Source organism: Procambarus clarkii, chromosome 13 (assembly GCF_040958095.1).
Source record: "Procambarus clarkii isolate CNS0578487 chromosome 13, FALCON_Pclarkii_2.0, whole genome shotgun sequence".
NCBI classification, from domain to species: Eukaryota; Metazoa; Arthropoda; class Malacostraca; order Decapoda; family Cambaridae; genus Procambarus; species Procambarus clarkii.
Window position 1 is genome coordinate 23,465,159 of NC_091162.1, and position 17,631 is coordinate 23,482,789.

The following is a 17,631-nucleotide window of genomic DNA, read 5'->3' on the forward strand; positions in this document are numbered from 1 at the left end:
AACTTCATTCTTTTGGCCTTCGTGGTCATCTCCCTCTCTTTCTCCGCAGCTTCCTCTCTCGTCGTTCCTTTCGGGTGCGCCTTGGTACCGCTCTGTCTCCCTCTTTTCAGCAATACGAAGGTGTGCCCCAGGGTAGTGTTCTGAGCACTACTCTTTTTCTGGTTGCCCTCAATGGTCTTCTTTCCTCTCTTCCTTCTGGTGTCTTCTCCGCTCTCTATGTCGATGATCTTACCCTTTGTTGTCAGGGTGATGATTCGCCTCTCCTTCAACGCCGGCTTCAACTTGCAATTGATGCCGTGTCGTCTTGGGCCACAGGTCATGGCTTCAAGTTCTCTACTTCTAAGACTTGTGCCATGACTTTTACGCGGAAACGGGTTGTTCTTCGTCCCTCTTTGTCACTTTATGGTCATCCCCTTGAATACAAAGATTCCGCGAAGCTTTTGGGGTTATTCCTTGACACTCGTTTGTCTTGGTCTCCCCATATGGTCTTACCATATCTCTCTTATCGTGTTGAGTGCTCTAAGGCCCTTACCCTCCTTCGGGTCTTGTCCCATACTTCTTGGGGGGCAGATAGGCGCACTCTCCTTGCTTTACATTCCTCTCTCGTCCTGTCTAAGCTCGATTATGGTTGCCCTGCTTACTCGTCTGCTTCTCCTTCTACTCTTCGCCGTCTTGATGCTTTGCACCATACTGGGTTGCACCTCAGTTCTGGTGCCTTTCGTTCGACTCCCGTCCTTAGCTTGTATGTTGACACTGGCTTCCTGTCTCTCCAGGACCGCCGTGATCGCTACTGTCTTCGCTATCTTGCGCGGTCCTTGCAACATCCTTCCTCTCGCCTCTGTCGTGCTTTAACTTTTACCCCTCCTGCGGTTCCTGTTCCTCTTCACCACCTCCCTCTTTCTGTCCGGTTATCTCGCCTACAGGATTCTCTTTCCGTTCGTATTTCTGGTGTTTCTCCTCGTGTTGTTCCTTCTTTGCCCCCGTGGAGGGTCCCTCTTCCGCGGTTTTGTACATCCTTGACTCGTATCACTAAAGCTTTTACCCCTCCTACGGTTCTAAAACGCCTTTTCCTCGAGCACTTTTCTTCTCACTCCCGCTCCGTTTCTGTCTTCACCGATGGGTCTAAGTCAGCGGACGGTGTTGGCTACTCTGTTGTTTTTCCTGATCGCACTTATATGTGTCGCTTGCCTCCGGAGACTAGCATCTTTACAGCGGAACTTTATGCTATTCTCTATGCTCTTCGTCTCCTGCTTTCTCGTTGTCAGTCTTCCTTTGTGGTTGTTGTTGACTCTCGTAGTGCCCTCATGGCTCTCGGGTGCTTTAATTCAGTTCATCCAGTAGTTGTCGAGATCCAGCATTGGCTGTTTCTCGTTCACAGTAAATTTAAGTCGGTTGAGTTTTGTTGGGTTCCCAGCCATATTGGCGTGTCTTTAAATGAGCGTGCGGATGCTGCCGCTAAGGAAGCTGTCCGCTCTTGTCCCATCTTTCGTAAAGGCATTCCGTATTCCGACTTTTACCCGGTTATCCATTCCTCAGTCCTTACCCGTTGGCAGGCTTCTTGGTTGTGTTACTGGTAACAAGCTACGTACTCTTAAATGTTGTGTTTCCTCGTGGCCGTCCTCCTTCCACCGTAACCGGCGGTGGGAAACAGCTCTGGCGAGGTTGCGTATTGGCCATACTCGCTTAACCCATGGTCACTTGATGGAGTGCCGCCCTGCTCCTTATTGTCCTAGTTGCATTGTCCCTCTTACGGTCGTGCATGTCCTTCTTGAATGTCCTGACTTCCAGGACGAGCGTGTGTCTTGCTTTCCGACCGCCCCTCGCGGTCACCTGTCCCTCGATAGAATTCTTGGTGACTCGGATACTTTTGATATCGTTCGCCTTATGCGTTTTTGTTCTCGTATTGGCCTCCTTGGTGATATTTAGCGCCCTCTGATTATTTTGCGTATTTGATGGTGCTACATAGCCTTCCCGGTTTGGTGCCTTCTTTTGATAATTACTTACTTACTTTCAACTGTTAGCTCCGGTTCTCATCTTCCTTTATCCTTCCTTCTTCACAAGCACATTCTTGAATCTCATCCCTTAGATTTCCACACTCATCTCCGAGTTCCCTATAACGATCCCTTCTCTCTCTGAATTTCAGTCTGCCTTGGCCATCTGCAGTTCGACGGCAGCGGGTTCAGATAACATTCATCATGAGATACTTCGCCATCTCCTTCCATGTGCGTCTCAGTTTTTACTGAATCTGTATAACCGGGTCTGGGAGTCATCATCAGTCCCTGAGGACTGGCTCGATGCTATTGTACTTCCTATTCGGAAACCAGGGTCTCTCGAGACATTCCCTAAAGACTTCAGCCATTGTGTCTGCAAACTCTTTTGAACGTATGGTCAATGTTCGTCTGATGTGGTTCTTGGGAACACTTATCACCACCTCTCCCCTTCTCAATTTGGTTTTTGCAAGTGCTGCAGCACAACTCATGTTTTCGTGAACTTGGAGGTCTATATTCATACTTCTTTTGATGCAAAGACCTCCATTGTTGCTGTCCTTTTTGACCTGGAAAAGGCTTACGACACCACCTGGAGATACCATATTCTGTCCCAACTTCGTTCTTTTGGCCTTCGTGGTATTCTCCCTCTCTTCTTCCAAAGCTTCCTCTCTTGTCGTTCCTTTAGAGCGAGGCTTGGTGCTACTCTCTCTGCCTCTTTTCGGTAATACGAAGGTGTACCCCTAGGAAGTGTTTTGAACACTACTCTTTTTTCTGGTTGCCCTCAATTATCTTCTTTTCTCCCTTCCTTCTGGCATCTTCTCGGCTCTTACCCTTTGCTGTCGAGGTGATGATTCGCCTCTCGTTCAATGGCTTCAACTTGTGATTGATGCAGTGTTGTCTTGGGCCACCAATCATGGCTTCAAGTTCTCTGCAACTAAGACTTGTGCCATGACTTTTACTCGAAAGCAAGTTGTTCTTCGTCCCTCTTTGTCACTTTATGGTCATCCCCATGTGTACAAAGATTCCAATAAGCTTTTGGGGTTAGTCTTTGTCACTCGTTTGTCTTGGTCGCCCCATATCTCTTTCCTCCGGGTTGAATGCTCTAAGGCTCTTAAACTACTTAAGGTTTTGTCCCATACTTCTTCGGGAGCAGATATGCGTACGCTCATCTCTTTACATGAGATCCTCTTGTCCTGTCTAAACTCGATTATGGTTGCCCTGCTTACTCGTTTGCTTTTCCTTCTTCTCTTTGCCGTCTTGATGCTTTGCACTATATTGAGTTGCGCCTCAGCTCTGGTGCTTATCGTTCGACTCCTACCCTCAGCTTGTATGCTGACACTGGCTTCCTGTCTCTCCAGGACCACCGTGATTGCTTCCGTCTTCGCTACCTTGCGCGGTCCTTACAACACCTTCACTCTCGCCTGTGTAGTGCTTTGACTTTTACCCCTCCTATAGTTCCTGTTTTCCTTCACCACCTCCCTCTTTCTGTCTGGTTATCTTGCCTGCAAAATTCTCTTTTGGTTAGTATTACCAGTATTTCTCCTCATGTTGTCCCACCCTTGCCCCCAAGAAGGGTCCTCTTCCTAAATTTTGTAAATCCCTGACCCACATCACTGAAGCTTTTACCCCAAGTTCAAGTATGTTTATTGAGATAAGAAAGAAATACATCTCAAAGGGATAGTGTAGCTTAGGCTATTTCTACCCCTCTCTACTTCAAGTCCCTCAAGGAGCGCACAAATTCAGTGAGTACAAATAGACAAATAACATTACAAGAATCCCATTTAACATTGCAGGTTAATATAGTAAGCACAGCATATAATTGTTGCACTCTTGGGGCAAAATTCTTGTAGCTCCTAAGTATACTGTCTTATCACACATCCAAACAATTTGATATAGTACACTACTTATTTCCTTATTTCTATAGTTATCAATAAGTTAACACACTAATACATAATGTTCTAAGGTGTGGGCGTGCAGCATACTACATAACTTACACTCCTTATCTTTTTCACTGACACCACCATATTGCCAGATATATTTGTATCCTAATCTTAATCTCATGTAAATTGAATCCTTCCAAGTAGACTTTCCTTTACCGTAGGTGAAGGACGAGTTTGTATTTATTACTGAATAATTCTTAAGTGTGTTACTACTGTCCACCATTACCATTCTCTTTACCATTTCTTCACCCTCTTGGATCATCTTGATTCTTGTCTTTATTTGTTTCAAGGTTATCTGAAATACAACATCAACAAGAGTTTTTTCTGTGGCTCTCTTCGCTATCTCATCAACTACTTCATTCAACAGTATTCCCACATGTGAAGGGATCCACGTGAATCTTCCTTTATACCCTATGCTTTTACCCCTCCTACAGTTCTGAAATGCCTTTTCCTTTAACACTTTTCTTCACACTCCTGCTCCATTTTCATTTTCGCTGATGGGTCTAAGTCTGCTGGCGGTGTAGGCTACTCTGTTGTTTTTCCTGACCATACCTATCTTGAGATGATTTTGGGGCTTTTTTTAGTGTCCCCGCGGCCCGTGATAGATGACAAACACCCAGGTACCTATTTTACTGCTAGGTAACAGGGGCATAGGGTGAAAGAAACTCTGCCCATTGTTTCTCACTGGCGCCCAGGATCGAACCCGGGACCACAGGATCACAAGTCCAGCATGCTGTCCGCTCGGCCGACCGGCTCCTATATGTGTCGCCTGTCTCCAGAGACTAGCATCTTCACGGCAGAATTTTTTGCTATTCTCTATGCTCTTCGTGTACTGTTTTCTCACTGTCAATCCTCCTTTGTGGTTGTAGTTGACTCTCGCAATGCCCTCATGGCTCTGGAGTCCTTTAATCCAGTCCATCCGGTGGTAGCCGAAATTCAACATTGGCTGTTTCTAATTTCTAGTAAATTTAAGACGATGTAGTTTTGCTGGGTTCCCAGCCATATTGGTGTCTCTTTAAATGAGCGTGTGGACACTGCCGCTACGGAAGCTATCCGCACTTGTCCCATCTCCCATAAAGATATTCCTTATTCCGACTTTTACCCAGTTATTCAATCCTCTATCCTTGCCCATTGGCAGGGTTGTTGGTCTTCTGTTACTGGCGACAAACTGCATACTCTTAAGAGTAGTGTGTCCCTGTGGCCTTTCTCCTATCAATGAAACTGGCAGTGGGAAATGACTCTGGCAAGGTTGCATATTGGCCATACACGCTTAACTCATGGACACATAATGGAGTGCCGCCCTGCTCCTTATTGTCCTAACTGCACTGTCCCTCTTAGAGTCATGCATATCCTTGTTGACTGTCCTGACTTTCAGGACGAGTGTGACTTGCTTTCCGACCGTCCCTCACGGTCACTTGTCCCTCGATAGAATTCTTGGTCAAATACTTTTGATATCATTCACCTTATGCGTTTCTATTGTCATAGTGGCATCCTTAGTGAAATTTAGTGCCCTATGATTATTCTGCACATTTGATGGTGCTACATAGCCTTCTCGGCTTGTTGCCTTCTTTTGATAATTACTTACTTACATCTGAAGAGCTGTGCAGCACCTCGTTGAATGTCTTGCTTTTCTACTATTCCTTCAAGTACAGTAACTTGTTCACTAGTCAGTCCCACATCTTTGGCATTGCTCGTTTATATCTTTGCTCTTGTATTGGCATCCTGAATGACATTTAGGAATTTTATAACATTTTATGATAGTGTCAAATGATATTCCATGACTGGTGCCTTCTTTTGATTTATTTTTATTTTTAATATATTCAGTTACATATTACTATCTTATTTATTAACTTTACTACAACTTTGTTCTTGTTGTCTGGAATCGCTCGAAGAAAGTTTCTGAAGAATGTCTGGTTCTAATCTCTGTCTCTTGACGTAGTGTTCGACACGCGTTTCTAGGCTCTCTGTAGGTAACAAAGAAACACATATCAATTATATGGTATTATCCATTAAATGCCTATTGGAGATCAAAGTCACTACCTTTTAAATTTAGTAACACTATATAAATTATTAGAATTTTGAACTGTAATTAAACTTAATAAATAGAACATTTTATTATACAATGATATGTTTCTCAGGTGGTAGTCCTCAGTGGCTACCCAGTTTCTTGCCCATGGTGCCTTTAATGAGGAGCCTTACAACACAATCCTAATAAGGTACAGAAAACCTAAAAAATGTCATGAATGAAAGTATCAAAGGCTTACTTGTTGCAGGTTGCAGATGAGCAAACTGTCCACCAGGGTCAAACAAACAAAACCCCTGCCTCTGGAGGAGAGTATTCCCCACCCTAAAACTGGAAACAAGACAGCAAAAACATTTATTTGAGAAAATAATCACGGACCAAAGGAGACACTAAACCAAGAGGAAGAGAGAAAAGAAAGAACGCTGTCCAAAGACCACTCAAATGCAGGCAGCACAGGAGCAGGCTAGAGGAAAAAAAAAGGCACAAGACAGCATGCAAAATGGAGCCGAAGTACTGTAGAAGTTCACTAATCCGGACTATATGGGAAGGACTCCTTGCCAGATGAGTCCGTTTTTTGGATCAAAGGATGTTTCAACGTGAAGTACAAAAATGAACATCTGCAAAAATGTTTGTACTACACACAATTTGAATTGCCACACTATAATTAGTGTGTGGGGCTGGGTGGGTGGTTAGCTGCCTGGCTGGTAGGTGGGAGGGGCAAGTGGGTGGGCAGGCCAAGTGGGTGGGCAGACAGGTGGGTGAGTGGGCGGGCTGGATGGGAGGCAGATGTGCTTGGTGGTTGGCAGGTGGTTGGGCAGGTTTGGATGGTCAGGCAGGTGGGCTTGGTGGTTGGCAGGTGGGTTGGTGGACAAGCAGGATCTGCATGGATGGATGGATGGCAGGCAGATGGGCTGGCAGGTTCTGAATGGGTTTGGTGGTTGGCAGGTGAGTGGGCGGGCAGGCAGAGGCAGGTGGGTGAGTGGGCAGGCAGGCAGGGACAGGTGGGTGAGTGGGCAGGCAGGCAGGGACAGGTGGGTGAGTGGGCAGGCAAGCAGGGACAGGTGGGTGAGTGGGCAGGCAAGCAGGGACAGGTGGGTGAGTGGGCAGGCAGGGATAGATGGGTGAGTGGGCAGGCAGGGATATGTGGGTGAGTGGGCAGGCAGGCAGGCAGGAAAAGGTGGGTAGACAGGGATAGGCGGGTAAGTGGGCAGGCAGGGATAATCGGGCAGGGATAGGCGGGTGAGTGGGCATGCAGGCAGGCAGGGATAGGTGGGTGAGTGGGCAGGCAGGCAGGGATAGGTGGGTGAGTGGGCAAGCAGGAACAGGTGGGTGAGTGGGCAGACAGAGATAGGTTTGCAGGTGGGTTCAGGCACGCAGGGGGATGGGTGGGCAAGACAACACTGAACAAAGACAGAGATCACATGTCTCCTTCCAGTTCTCTCCCCCCCCCCCCCACCCCCAACCTCACGCTAACCCTTCTCAACTCAGCACCCCCTTTCCCCCCGAGTGTCAACACATGGGTGTTGACATGCTGTACGATGACTTTTAAGATATGCACCTTAACCCTTAAATTGCGCATCGCATCATATGATGCTTTGACCAACTTGCAGTAAATTGCACATCGCATCATATGATGCTTTGGAGTACTACGCAAGATTTAAATGGCCCACGGATACACGGGGTTCACCACACCGTGTATCCGTGTAAAAACAGGTAGATATTTATATATAATGTGTGTATATAGTGTAATAACACCACAAACAGTATTGTTGGAGGAGAAATATTAGTGCGTCTGGCCTTGAGGTCGGTAGCCATCAGCTGACAGTGTGAGTAGAATAAAGAATTCTGATAAAGAAAGAGATCTAGGGGTGGTTCTAGATAGAAAACTATCACCTGAGGATCACATAAAGAATATTGTGCAAGGAGCCTATGCCACGCATTCTAACTTCAGAATTGCTTTTAAATACATGGATGGCGATATACTAAAGAAATTGTTCACAACTTTTGTTAGGCCAAAGCTAGAATATGCAGCGGTTGTGTAGTGCCCATATCTTAAGAAGCACATCAACAAACTGGAAAAGGTGCAAAGACATGCTACTAAGTGGCTCCCAGAACTGAAGGGCAAGAGCTACGAGGAGAGGTTAGAGGCATTAAATATGCCAAAACTAGAAGACAGAAGAAAAAGAGGTGATATGATCCCTACATACAAAATAGTAACAGGAATTTATAATATCGATAGGGAAGGTTTCCTGAGACCTGGAACTTTAAGAACAAGAGGTCATAGATATAAACTAGCTAAACACAGATGCCGAAGAAATATAAGAAAATTCACTTTCGCAAACAGAGTGGTAGACGGTTGGAACAAGTTAGGTGAGAAGGTGGTGGAGGCCAAGACCGTCAGTAGTTTCAAAGCGTTATATGACAAAGAGTGCTGGGAAGACGGGACACCACGAGCGTAGCTCTCATCCTATAACTACACTTAGGTAATTACCTTCATCAGGGCTCTTGTAAACAGACGCCATTTTTTTTTTAAATCGTGGGCCAAATTCCCGGGTATTAGGGGCCTCAGTATTGAGTGAGCTACCAAGCCTGACGCACGCAGCATGAGTTCACAGCACTGCTGTTCAGCTTGTGACCACAGCATCACCTAAAAATGCCATAATATACTTGTTCATGCTATTATGTAGCAATGATATTATTACAGAAGACCCCTGACTGTGATAAAACTGACCAGGGTTCTGATAATAGCAGGATTGTGGTGATATTTAGCGCTGTGCTCCATGGAGAGAGGAGTAATGCTGTGGGAGGGAGGGTGGTGGCGATGTCTTCTGACTTTGTGTGGTCACCTTTTATTGACTGCACTCACCATACCAGCTTAGTGGTTCGCTATGGTGAACATAAATGTACTGTAGATACTTATATATAACGTGTGTATAGAGGGTATACAAAGCAAGAGGAGCAGGTTGGGAGCCGCCATTTTGGTGAGGGCGGTGGCGTTGTCTGCACGACTTATCATGTTGTTTACTGGTGACCACGATGGTCTTTGGGCACCATACCAGTTTACTTGTACAAGTATGGTGAATAAAACAGGTAGATATTTATATATAATGTGTGTATATGGCGTAATAACACCGCAAACAGTATTGTTGGAGGAGAAATATTAGTGAGTCTGGCCTTGAGGTCGGTAGCCATCAGCTGACTGTGTGAGTAGCTACGTCTTTGTGCCTTTACTCACCATACAAGCTTAGATGTACAGTTATGGTGAACAAAACATGTAAATACTTATATATAACGTCTGTATATAAAAGCAAAAAAGTATGGTAGGAGGAGAATGTGGGTGAGTGAGGTGTTGAGGGAGGGAGTGAGTGGCTGGCTGGAGTGTGGCGGTCACTCCTCGTTACTTTTTGAGTCATAATAGCAACTAAGTGGTTCGTTATGGTGAACAAAACATGCAGATACTTATATATAACCTGTGTATATAGTGTAATAACTGACAAAGTATTTGTTCACTGTTTGATGAACATAATTGAATCAACAATATGCACACCATATTTTTGAGTACAGCAATGATTCACTCATTTTATTATATAAACATATCACACTACACACTATTGAATAATATTACAGTAAAAAAAACTACGAAAAATCAATCAGACATTGAAATAATTAGGTAATTATCTCTTTGTGGCAACTCCGGTCTGACAGCTGGCGAGCAACAGACCGCCTGGGACGCACACTGAGTCAGCACCTGTTTTTTGCCAGACTTCCCTGCCCTATAGCGGGCAATATATGCCACTTACGATTTTTTTATTATTTTTCCCATGATCAGTTAACACAAATTAACAGGTTAAGAAGAAATTTTTTTTTTTTTTTTTTTTTTTTTTTTTTTTTTTTTTTTTTTTTTTTTTTTTTTTTTTTTTTTTTTTTATGCGCCTGTGGGTGTCAAATGGTATATAGCCATGCACCATTTAACCCTTAACATGCTCGGGGTCTAATATCCTGCCATCCGCACAGGCGCATGTCATTTTGAAAAAAAAAAAAAAAAAATTTTTTTTTTTGCTAATCTGTTAAGTTGTATTCACTGATCACGCAAAAAATAAAAAATAAATTCTATTGTACTTACTTTTGTTGCAATAGAGTCGGAAAGCTCAGCGATGACGTCACAATCTGCATGTTCTCTCATGCAGTACATGCCCCAGAGGCATTGCGTGCGGTTCTCAAACAGCCAGAATTGCCACAAATATATTTTCGCGCTATTTATTTACAATGTCTAGGCACATTTTATCCAATTTTCTTCACTAATTGTGTTTCAAATAATGCTTGAACATATTTTGTATCAATAATTGTTGCATATTTGAGTATACACAGGCGCACACATATGTTTTCAATTACGGCAATATAATATGTCATTACAATCTATTATATTGTATGTTCTGCTTATATTTTTATATATTTACACACACGCACACGCTATCTGATTATATGTTTACATATTTACACACTCGCACACGCTATACACACTTTGAAGCACACTTAGAAATTTTCTAGACTGTGGTAGTCATTGAAGCAGTCGACAGCACATAATGGGATACCACACGTTTCACACCATGTTTGGACAAGCTTCCGTTTCTGGTCTCTACGTGTCGTTGTTTTACACACCAAGCAATCACGTTGGGCTATTGCACGCTTCCCAGCTGGTGGCAAATACTAGAGTCTGTGTGCTAGGAAGCCTTCAGTGTGAGCGAGGCATGGAATACCAGCATGCTGCAACAGTGGGTTTATGATGGGCCGCTGAATCCCTGAGACATCTTTTGCAAACTTTCCTAGTAACTGTATTGCAGCATCAAATACAAAGTCACGGAAAGTGGGCTTACGTCCAGTTCTCACAAGGTACATGTTGAAACAGTTCTGCATGCTCATGTCCACAAGATGGAAGAACACTTTTTTCGTCCACCTACATGTCTTCCGCACACACTCTGCAGTGCCAATCAGTTTAGTTAGTTTAGTTCATTTATTATGCACCCCATACCCATCTTGTGGGCGGTAGTGGAAAGGGTTACAGAGGCACATAATGGGCTCAGGGACTGAACCCCACAATTCATTTAGCTAAGCAAGTTACAATCTTGATGAGCTAGTTACAAAATTCAATGTAAGTCATCACATCAACAATGGGTTCGAGATCGACCTCAAGTACAGGTTCTAAATTAAGCAACTGACATATGTGGAGAGCTAGTGTCAAAATTTATATGTTTGTCCTGCACACCGCCCCTCATCCAGTGGGCAGCGGTGGATAGGTTACAATCACTTAGTTACTACCTACAGTTAGCAAACTGGGGATATTTGGCTAAAATTTCTGGTAGCAGATCATTTTGAATGAAATATTGACACATCGCTGGAACATTGGTTATAGAATTGTCTCTAAATTCACGTATCTTTTCGCACTCCATCACATAGTGACGGAGGGTGTGCGAATAATTTTGTTGACACAGTTTACATTTGGTCAGGTCTACATCAGCAGATAATGAGAATTCCCAGAGATACTTGTAACCGAGTCTAAGCCGAGCAGTAGTAACATCTAGAAGTCTGCTGATTTTATTGGATGATCCATAGATGTGTGGCTCCTCTTGCATGATAGTATGATGATAGATGGAATTACTGGTGTCAATTTCACTTTGCCTCAGATCTACAAGATCTTGTTGAAGTTCTCGGTGTACTGCTGCTCTCAGATTGCTCATTGACAATCCAAGGTTACACTCAACGGCTCCTTTAAAGGCAGAATCTTTGGCTAACTTATCAGCTCTATCATGCATTCGGAGGCCAACATGAGATGGAGACCACATGAAATGGACTCTGTTACCATCCTTAATAATTTTGTTGTATTTGTGTCTAGCTTCGGACACGAGCATGTTACAGTTATGTCTTAAAGAGTTGAGAGCATTTAAGGATGATAAGGAGTCACTTACAATTAATGTACTGTATCAAGTTTTGAGACTTGTACACATTTCAGTGCAAGGCATCATGTCTGATTTATCAATCAACCACATGTTGATATTATAGTCTAAAACACAGTCTGACTTATATAGTGGTGCATTTGTTTTATGGCTCACTTTCCCACTGTTCACCATTGTTCCATCATGAATTGTTGTCAACAAGTTCACCTCTCTTTTGTCTTTCCACCGAACTGACAGAATGTTATCACTTTTCCTTCTCTGACACTCACCAACTGCAATGTCGTTGTCAAACACAGGCATTTCCCTTCATTGTGGCTTTACTGTACCACCCAATCAGGTTCTATTTTCTAGCAAGAACCGAGCTAGCAAGGGACTTGTATAGTAATTATCCGTGTATAAAATGTGTCCCTTGTTCATCCACGGAGCCATGATGGTCTTCACTACACTCCCCGAGAATCCATGTTCGTCGTTACCGGGAATGTCTACATCACTAGCCGAGTACAAAATCATGTGTAACACGTATCCTGTCTCACAATCACAAAGAACAAAAAATTTCAGGCCAAATCGGTTTCGTTTTGACGGAATGTACTGTTTGAATGGAACACGTCCCTTGAAAAGTACGAGAGATTCATCAACCACCAGCTTCTGTGCTGGTACGTAAAAATCTCTGAATTTTCCAATAACATCGTTCATGTAGTGCCTCACTCGCCACAGTCTATCATCAGCTGTTCGGTCCTGAACACTTCCAAAATGTAGACACCTGAGGAGTATCTGAAACCTGTCTTGTGACATATATTTCCCAAATAAAGGTGTTGGTATTGTATGGTCCTTGCTCCAATAGTCACTTATTGCATGTTTGTGACAGTGCTTCATCAACAAACAGAGTGCCAAAAACACATACATTTCCGCAACTGTGGTATTTTTCCAACGCTGCAGTCGTGAAGATTCTGTGATTTCCCTCTCAATCAGGTAAGCAGCATGCAGGTTCGTTTGGTGTACAATGTATTCCATGAGTGGTTCATCATAGAATGCTGTAAAATATTCCATCTCAGCCATGTCCTCACCCTGATTAGGGAAAAGGTTTGTAATCCCTACATCTTTATCGTCAAAGTGAGGAATATTAGGAATAAAATCGTCACCATCACTCCACTCAAGTACACCAGGCATCCTGCGAGATGCAGAGGAAAGACGGTGAGGAAGCGATGCATACCGGCGACCGAGCTGAATACCGTCTGCGAGAAGCACGGTGGCTACATGCACGTGAGGTGGGTGCAGGTGAGGTGGGTGCAGGTGAGGTGGGTGCAGGTGAGGTGGGTGCAGGTGAGGTGGATGCACGTGAGGTGGATGCACGTGAGGTGGGTGCACGTGAGGTGGGTGCACGTGAGGTGGGTGCACGTGAGGTGGATGCACGTGAGGTGGATGCACGTGAGGTGGATGCACGTGAGGTGGATGCACGTGAACACGAGGGTCTTGGTCCCTCATGTGGTGCCATGCGGTGGCGCTTGGCTGGGCGAGATGCTGCTGACGCGACAATTTCTTGCCCAGTTACACCACTGGTACCAGCCACAGGCTCAATAAAACTATGATCTAAGTCACTAAACCCAGAAAAGGAGTCACCTCCCTCTGACTCGTCACCCTCAAACAGAAAATATCCACAGGAACTGTGAGGTCGTGGTAGAATTGGGGTAGAAACTGGCCGAGGAGGCATGGGTGAGAGTAGAGGCCTCGCCATGGCATGGTGAGCATTGTCACTCTTACTGCTGCTGCTACTATCACTCGACAACTGTGTATGATCCTCATCGTTGTCTGAATCATCAAACACACTTTCTTCACTTTCAGAGAATAATTCGTGGGCTATTTGCTCTGGGGTGAGGGATTGAGTGGTCCGTGCCCGTGAGGCGTTTGACCGTGCGCTCGCCATGGTGACTCTCGCTAAACTGAGGCCTCCCACGCCTTCGGTTCGTGAGCGGGAATTTTTTCAAAATGGCCGCTGTTTACTATAGCCCCTGGGCAGTGTATGGGAACCCCAGCTACACCGCGGGACATTCAAATCGTGCGCAGGTACCCATATACGTCATATGATGTGAAGCGCATTTGACTGGTATAACGCCTAGCACGTCATATGACGTGATGCGCACTTTAAGGGTTAAGGGTTAAGTTCTGTTAAAACCTATTTTATTTTCTTGTAAATGTTTAAATGAATAAGTAGCCAAGCAAATAGTTCAAATATTAGACAGTGGAACCTCTGCTTACGGATGCCCCTATTTACAAATTTTTCGGGTTATGCGTTCAATTTCTTCGTAAAAATTGATTCAGTTTGTGAGCTTTGCCTCAAGTTGCAAATTTGTTGACACACGTATGGGTCAACCGAGCGCATGGTTCCTGGTGGAATGGGCGACCGCGCCTCAGTTTAACAGCGCCTCCCTCGTAGTGACGATCGTGCTTGAATTCTTTGTAAAGAATTTCATTGATTTTTCAGCATTTTTTGTTTCTAAACATAAATGTAATTATTATATACCACACCATGGGTCCCAAGAAAGTCATTGGTAAGATTCAACCTATGAAAATACATGTAAGGATGACCATAGAGGAAAAACAAGTCTATGGAAAGGTTCTTTATGAAATAAACAAGCAGTGAGCCACAACCAGGTCCTAGTGCAGGCAAAATGTAGGAGAGAGTGTACCCCCAGAGAAGTCATCACTGCCTGATGTTATAATGGAAGGGAACTCCCCTTTCAAACACTAACACCTCTCCTCACTGTCTTCCATATGCCAACAAGAGTCATCAATAAAGGTAAGCTATAACATGCACATACTATAGTACAAAATATTTGTTTATTATATATGAAATGTATTTTGAATTTAATATTTTTGGAGTGTGGAACAGATTAATTCAATTTACATTATTTCTTATGGGAAAATTCATTTTGGGTTACGAGCTGTCTCTGGGAATGGATTAAATTTGTAAACAAAGGTACCACTGTAGTGTGTTATTTAGTATTCGTAACTAGCTCTCCACTGGCAATAAGAAAGCAATATAGTTCATAGACTCTTGCAACACCTCCAACCGCCACCCTCCCTTGGTAGGGTTAACGTGAGTCACATCTGGTACACACACTCCCCACAGTCCTCCTATCCCAACTCCCTCCCTCCCTTCCCGACTGACTCCCTCCCTCCCTTCCTTCCTTCCTGACTCCCTCCTTCCCTCCCTTCCTGTCTGACTGACTCCCTCCCTTCCTAGAGGTGTTCAAGGAGTGTTCGGCCGGGTGTTTCACTGGTTTATCTCTCAGTGGTAACAGTTCATATTTTATATTCAGCAGCAAGTCGTCCCTTGGTTTTGGAGAGATTTTTAGACTTCAAACTTTCTATCAGTATACGCTTATCCGGCCAAATATCCAATAGTTCGACTTCTATGAACATTCTGTCTGGATAGGGATATAACTTTATTTAGTCACGATTTTTGTCGGATTAGGGTTTTTCCAGATCGGTGGGCTCCAGATTATCGAGCTTCTACAGTAATATCAACCCCGAATGAAACTGTAGCAGCTCCTACCAGCACCACACAGTACAAAGCGACAGTATTCAGCATAACACGCTGATCCAGAAAGAGCCAAGAAAGGAGAGCACCACTCGCTCCAAACCAGAAGAGCAATGATGATGAGAAAGGAAATAGCAAAACGAGCTATAAGAAACCTTATATTGTCACCAAAAACAACTCGAGTGGGACACTATTAATGAAGCCACTTGGTCACCATAACTGTGGGGATAATCCTGCATCAGATATATCAGACGCAAAGACCTGAGGTCGAATGAGCAAAATATGTCACTGGGCCAACCTTCTGGAAGAGGCAGAGCTGTGGAAAAATGCCCGGGTACGGACAGCGAGCAGGCAGCACCTGAAACCACGGCTAAGTTGGACACCAAGGAGCAAGAAGGAGCTTTTATTCCTAATTGGGTTCTAGCAAGGTGGAGTCTTGACTAACAGCCAGACCAGGGGAAAAAAAGAACAGCGTTGAATGTAATGAAACGCCATTTTTCTGGGTAAGCCCCGGAGGCTCCCTGGAGCTTATCGGGCTAATGTATGTTATATTACACTGGGACATCAGCTAAGGAGTTCAGACCTACCAGGGACCAGCACCAGAACCTGGCCACATCAGAGAGATTTCAGGGAGCAATGGCCCTGGAAAACCCCCTTGTGGTTAGGGTTTTCCTTATCTGCCATCGACCGGGGTTAGGTACCCAGAAAGGTAGGCCATAACAAAACAAACCTCACATGGTGAAAAGCTAAAACAAAAAACCGAACAGAGAGGAAGAAACTCCCTACAATCCCAAGGAAACAAGCAAACAAGCAAACATCACACTTTACTGCTGCGCCGATCGTCCGCGCAGCCCAGCCCTCCCCGTCCCGAGAGGGGGAGGGGTGAGCCCCGGACTTCACCGCACCGGATGCCTAGCATCAGTTCGGAAGCTAAGCTTCAACCAATGCGAAAAAACTGCCGACCGGTGAGAGGGAGGGTTGCCAGAGAGCCTCCGGGGCTCACCCAGAAAATGGCGTTTTATTACATTCAACACTGGTTTTCTGTGGGGAACCCCTACAGCTCCCTGGAGCTTTATACCCAAAGAGAAGGAAAAGAAAAGCTGACCTGGGAAGCGGCCACCACAAACTTCGCAACGAGAAGCTGAGACAACAGGGTGCAACCTGCGACCCAAGGAAACAAGAAACAGATAGGAGCAGACGCGCGCATAAAGAACGGGGGGGGGGCCCAGGAACCTGTGCGACCCTCAAATCCTTGTGCCCAAAATGAGCCCTAGACGTACGTCACCAACACAGCAGCGAAAGCTTCAAACGTCCGAAAGGCACAGCGCAAGGATAGACTGCAGGCTGGAAGACCTAAAAACTCTGTTACCTGGTTGATACCTGGTTGATGGGGTTCTGGGAGTTCTTCTACTCCCCAAGCCCGGCCCGAGGCCAGGCTTGACTTGTGAGAGTTTGGTCCACTAGGCTGTTGCTTGGAGCGGCCCGCAGGCCCACATACCCACCACAGCCCGGTTGGTCCGGCACTCCTTGGAGGAATAAATCTAGTTTCCTCTTGAAGATGTCCACAGTTGTTCCGGCAATATTTCTTATGCTCGTTGGGAGGACGTTGAACAACCGCGGACCTCTGATGTTTATACAGTGTTCTCTGATTGTGCCTATGGCACCCCTGCTCTTCACTGGTTCTATTCTGCATTTTCTTCCATATCGTTCACTCCAGTACGTTGTTATTTTACTGTGTAGATTTGGTACCTGGCCCTCCAGTATCTTCCAGGTGTATATTATTTGATATCTCTCTTGTCTTCTTTCTAGTGAGTACATTTGGAGGGCTTTGAGACGATCCCAATAATTTAGGTGCTTTATTGCGTCTATGCGTGCCGTATATGTTCTCTGTATTCCCTCTATTTCAGCAATCTCTCCTGCTCTGAAGGGGGAAGTGAGTACTGAGCAGTACTCAAGACGGGACAACACAAGTGACTTGAAGAGTACAACCATTGTGATGGGATCCCTGGATTTGAAAGTTCTCGTAATCCATCCTATCATTTTTCTGGCTGTCGCAATATTTGCTTGGTTATTGCTCCTTAAACGTTAGGTCGTCAGACATTATTATTCCCAAATCCTTTACATGCTGTTTTCCTACTATGGGTACATTTGATTGTGTTTTGTACTCTGTATTATGTTTTAGGTCCTCATT

General features: G+C 44.7%; 1 protein-coding gene across 5 annotated transcripts in view; it reads right to left on the bottom strand.

Annotated features, from left to right (window-relative positions):
* Positions 1–5,708: 5,708 nt before the first annotated feature.
* The window catches only part of LOC123757259 (tRNA pseudouridine(38/39) synthase), a 143,517-nt gene continuing 131,594 nt past the window's right edge, over positions 5,709–17,631 (bottom strand). For 4 of the 5 annotated variants that reach the window (XM_045740783.2, XM_069323795.1, XM_045740782.2 and 1 more), the window contains exon 10: positions 5,709–5,892. In XM_045740783.2, the coding sequence (XP_045596739.2) occupies positions 5,768–5,892 (125 nt within the window). In that variant the 3' untranslated portion in view covers positions 5,709–5,767. Of the gene's footprint in view, positions 5,893–6,192; positions 6,282–17,631 lie in introns of all 5 variants that reach the window. The other variant, XM_069323796.1, reaches the window with a different exon arrangement.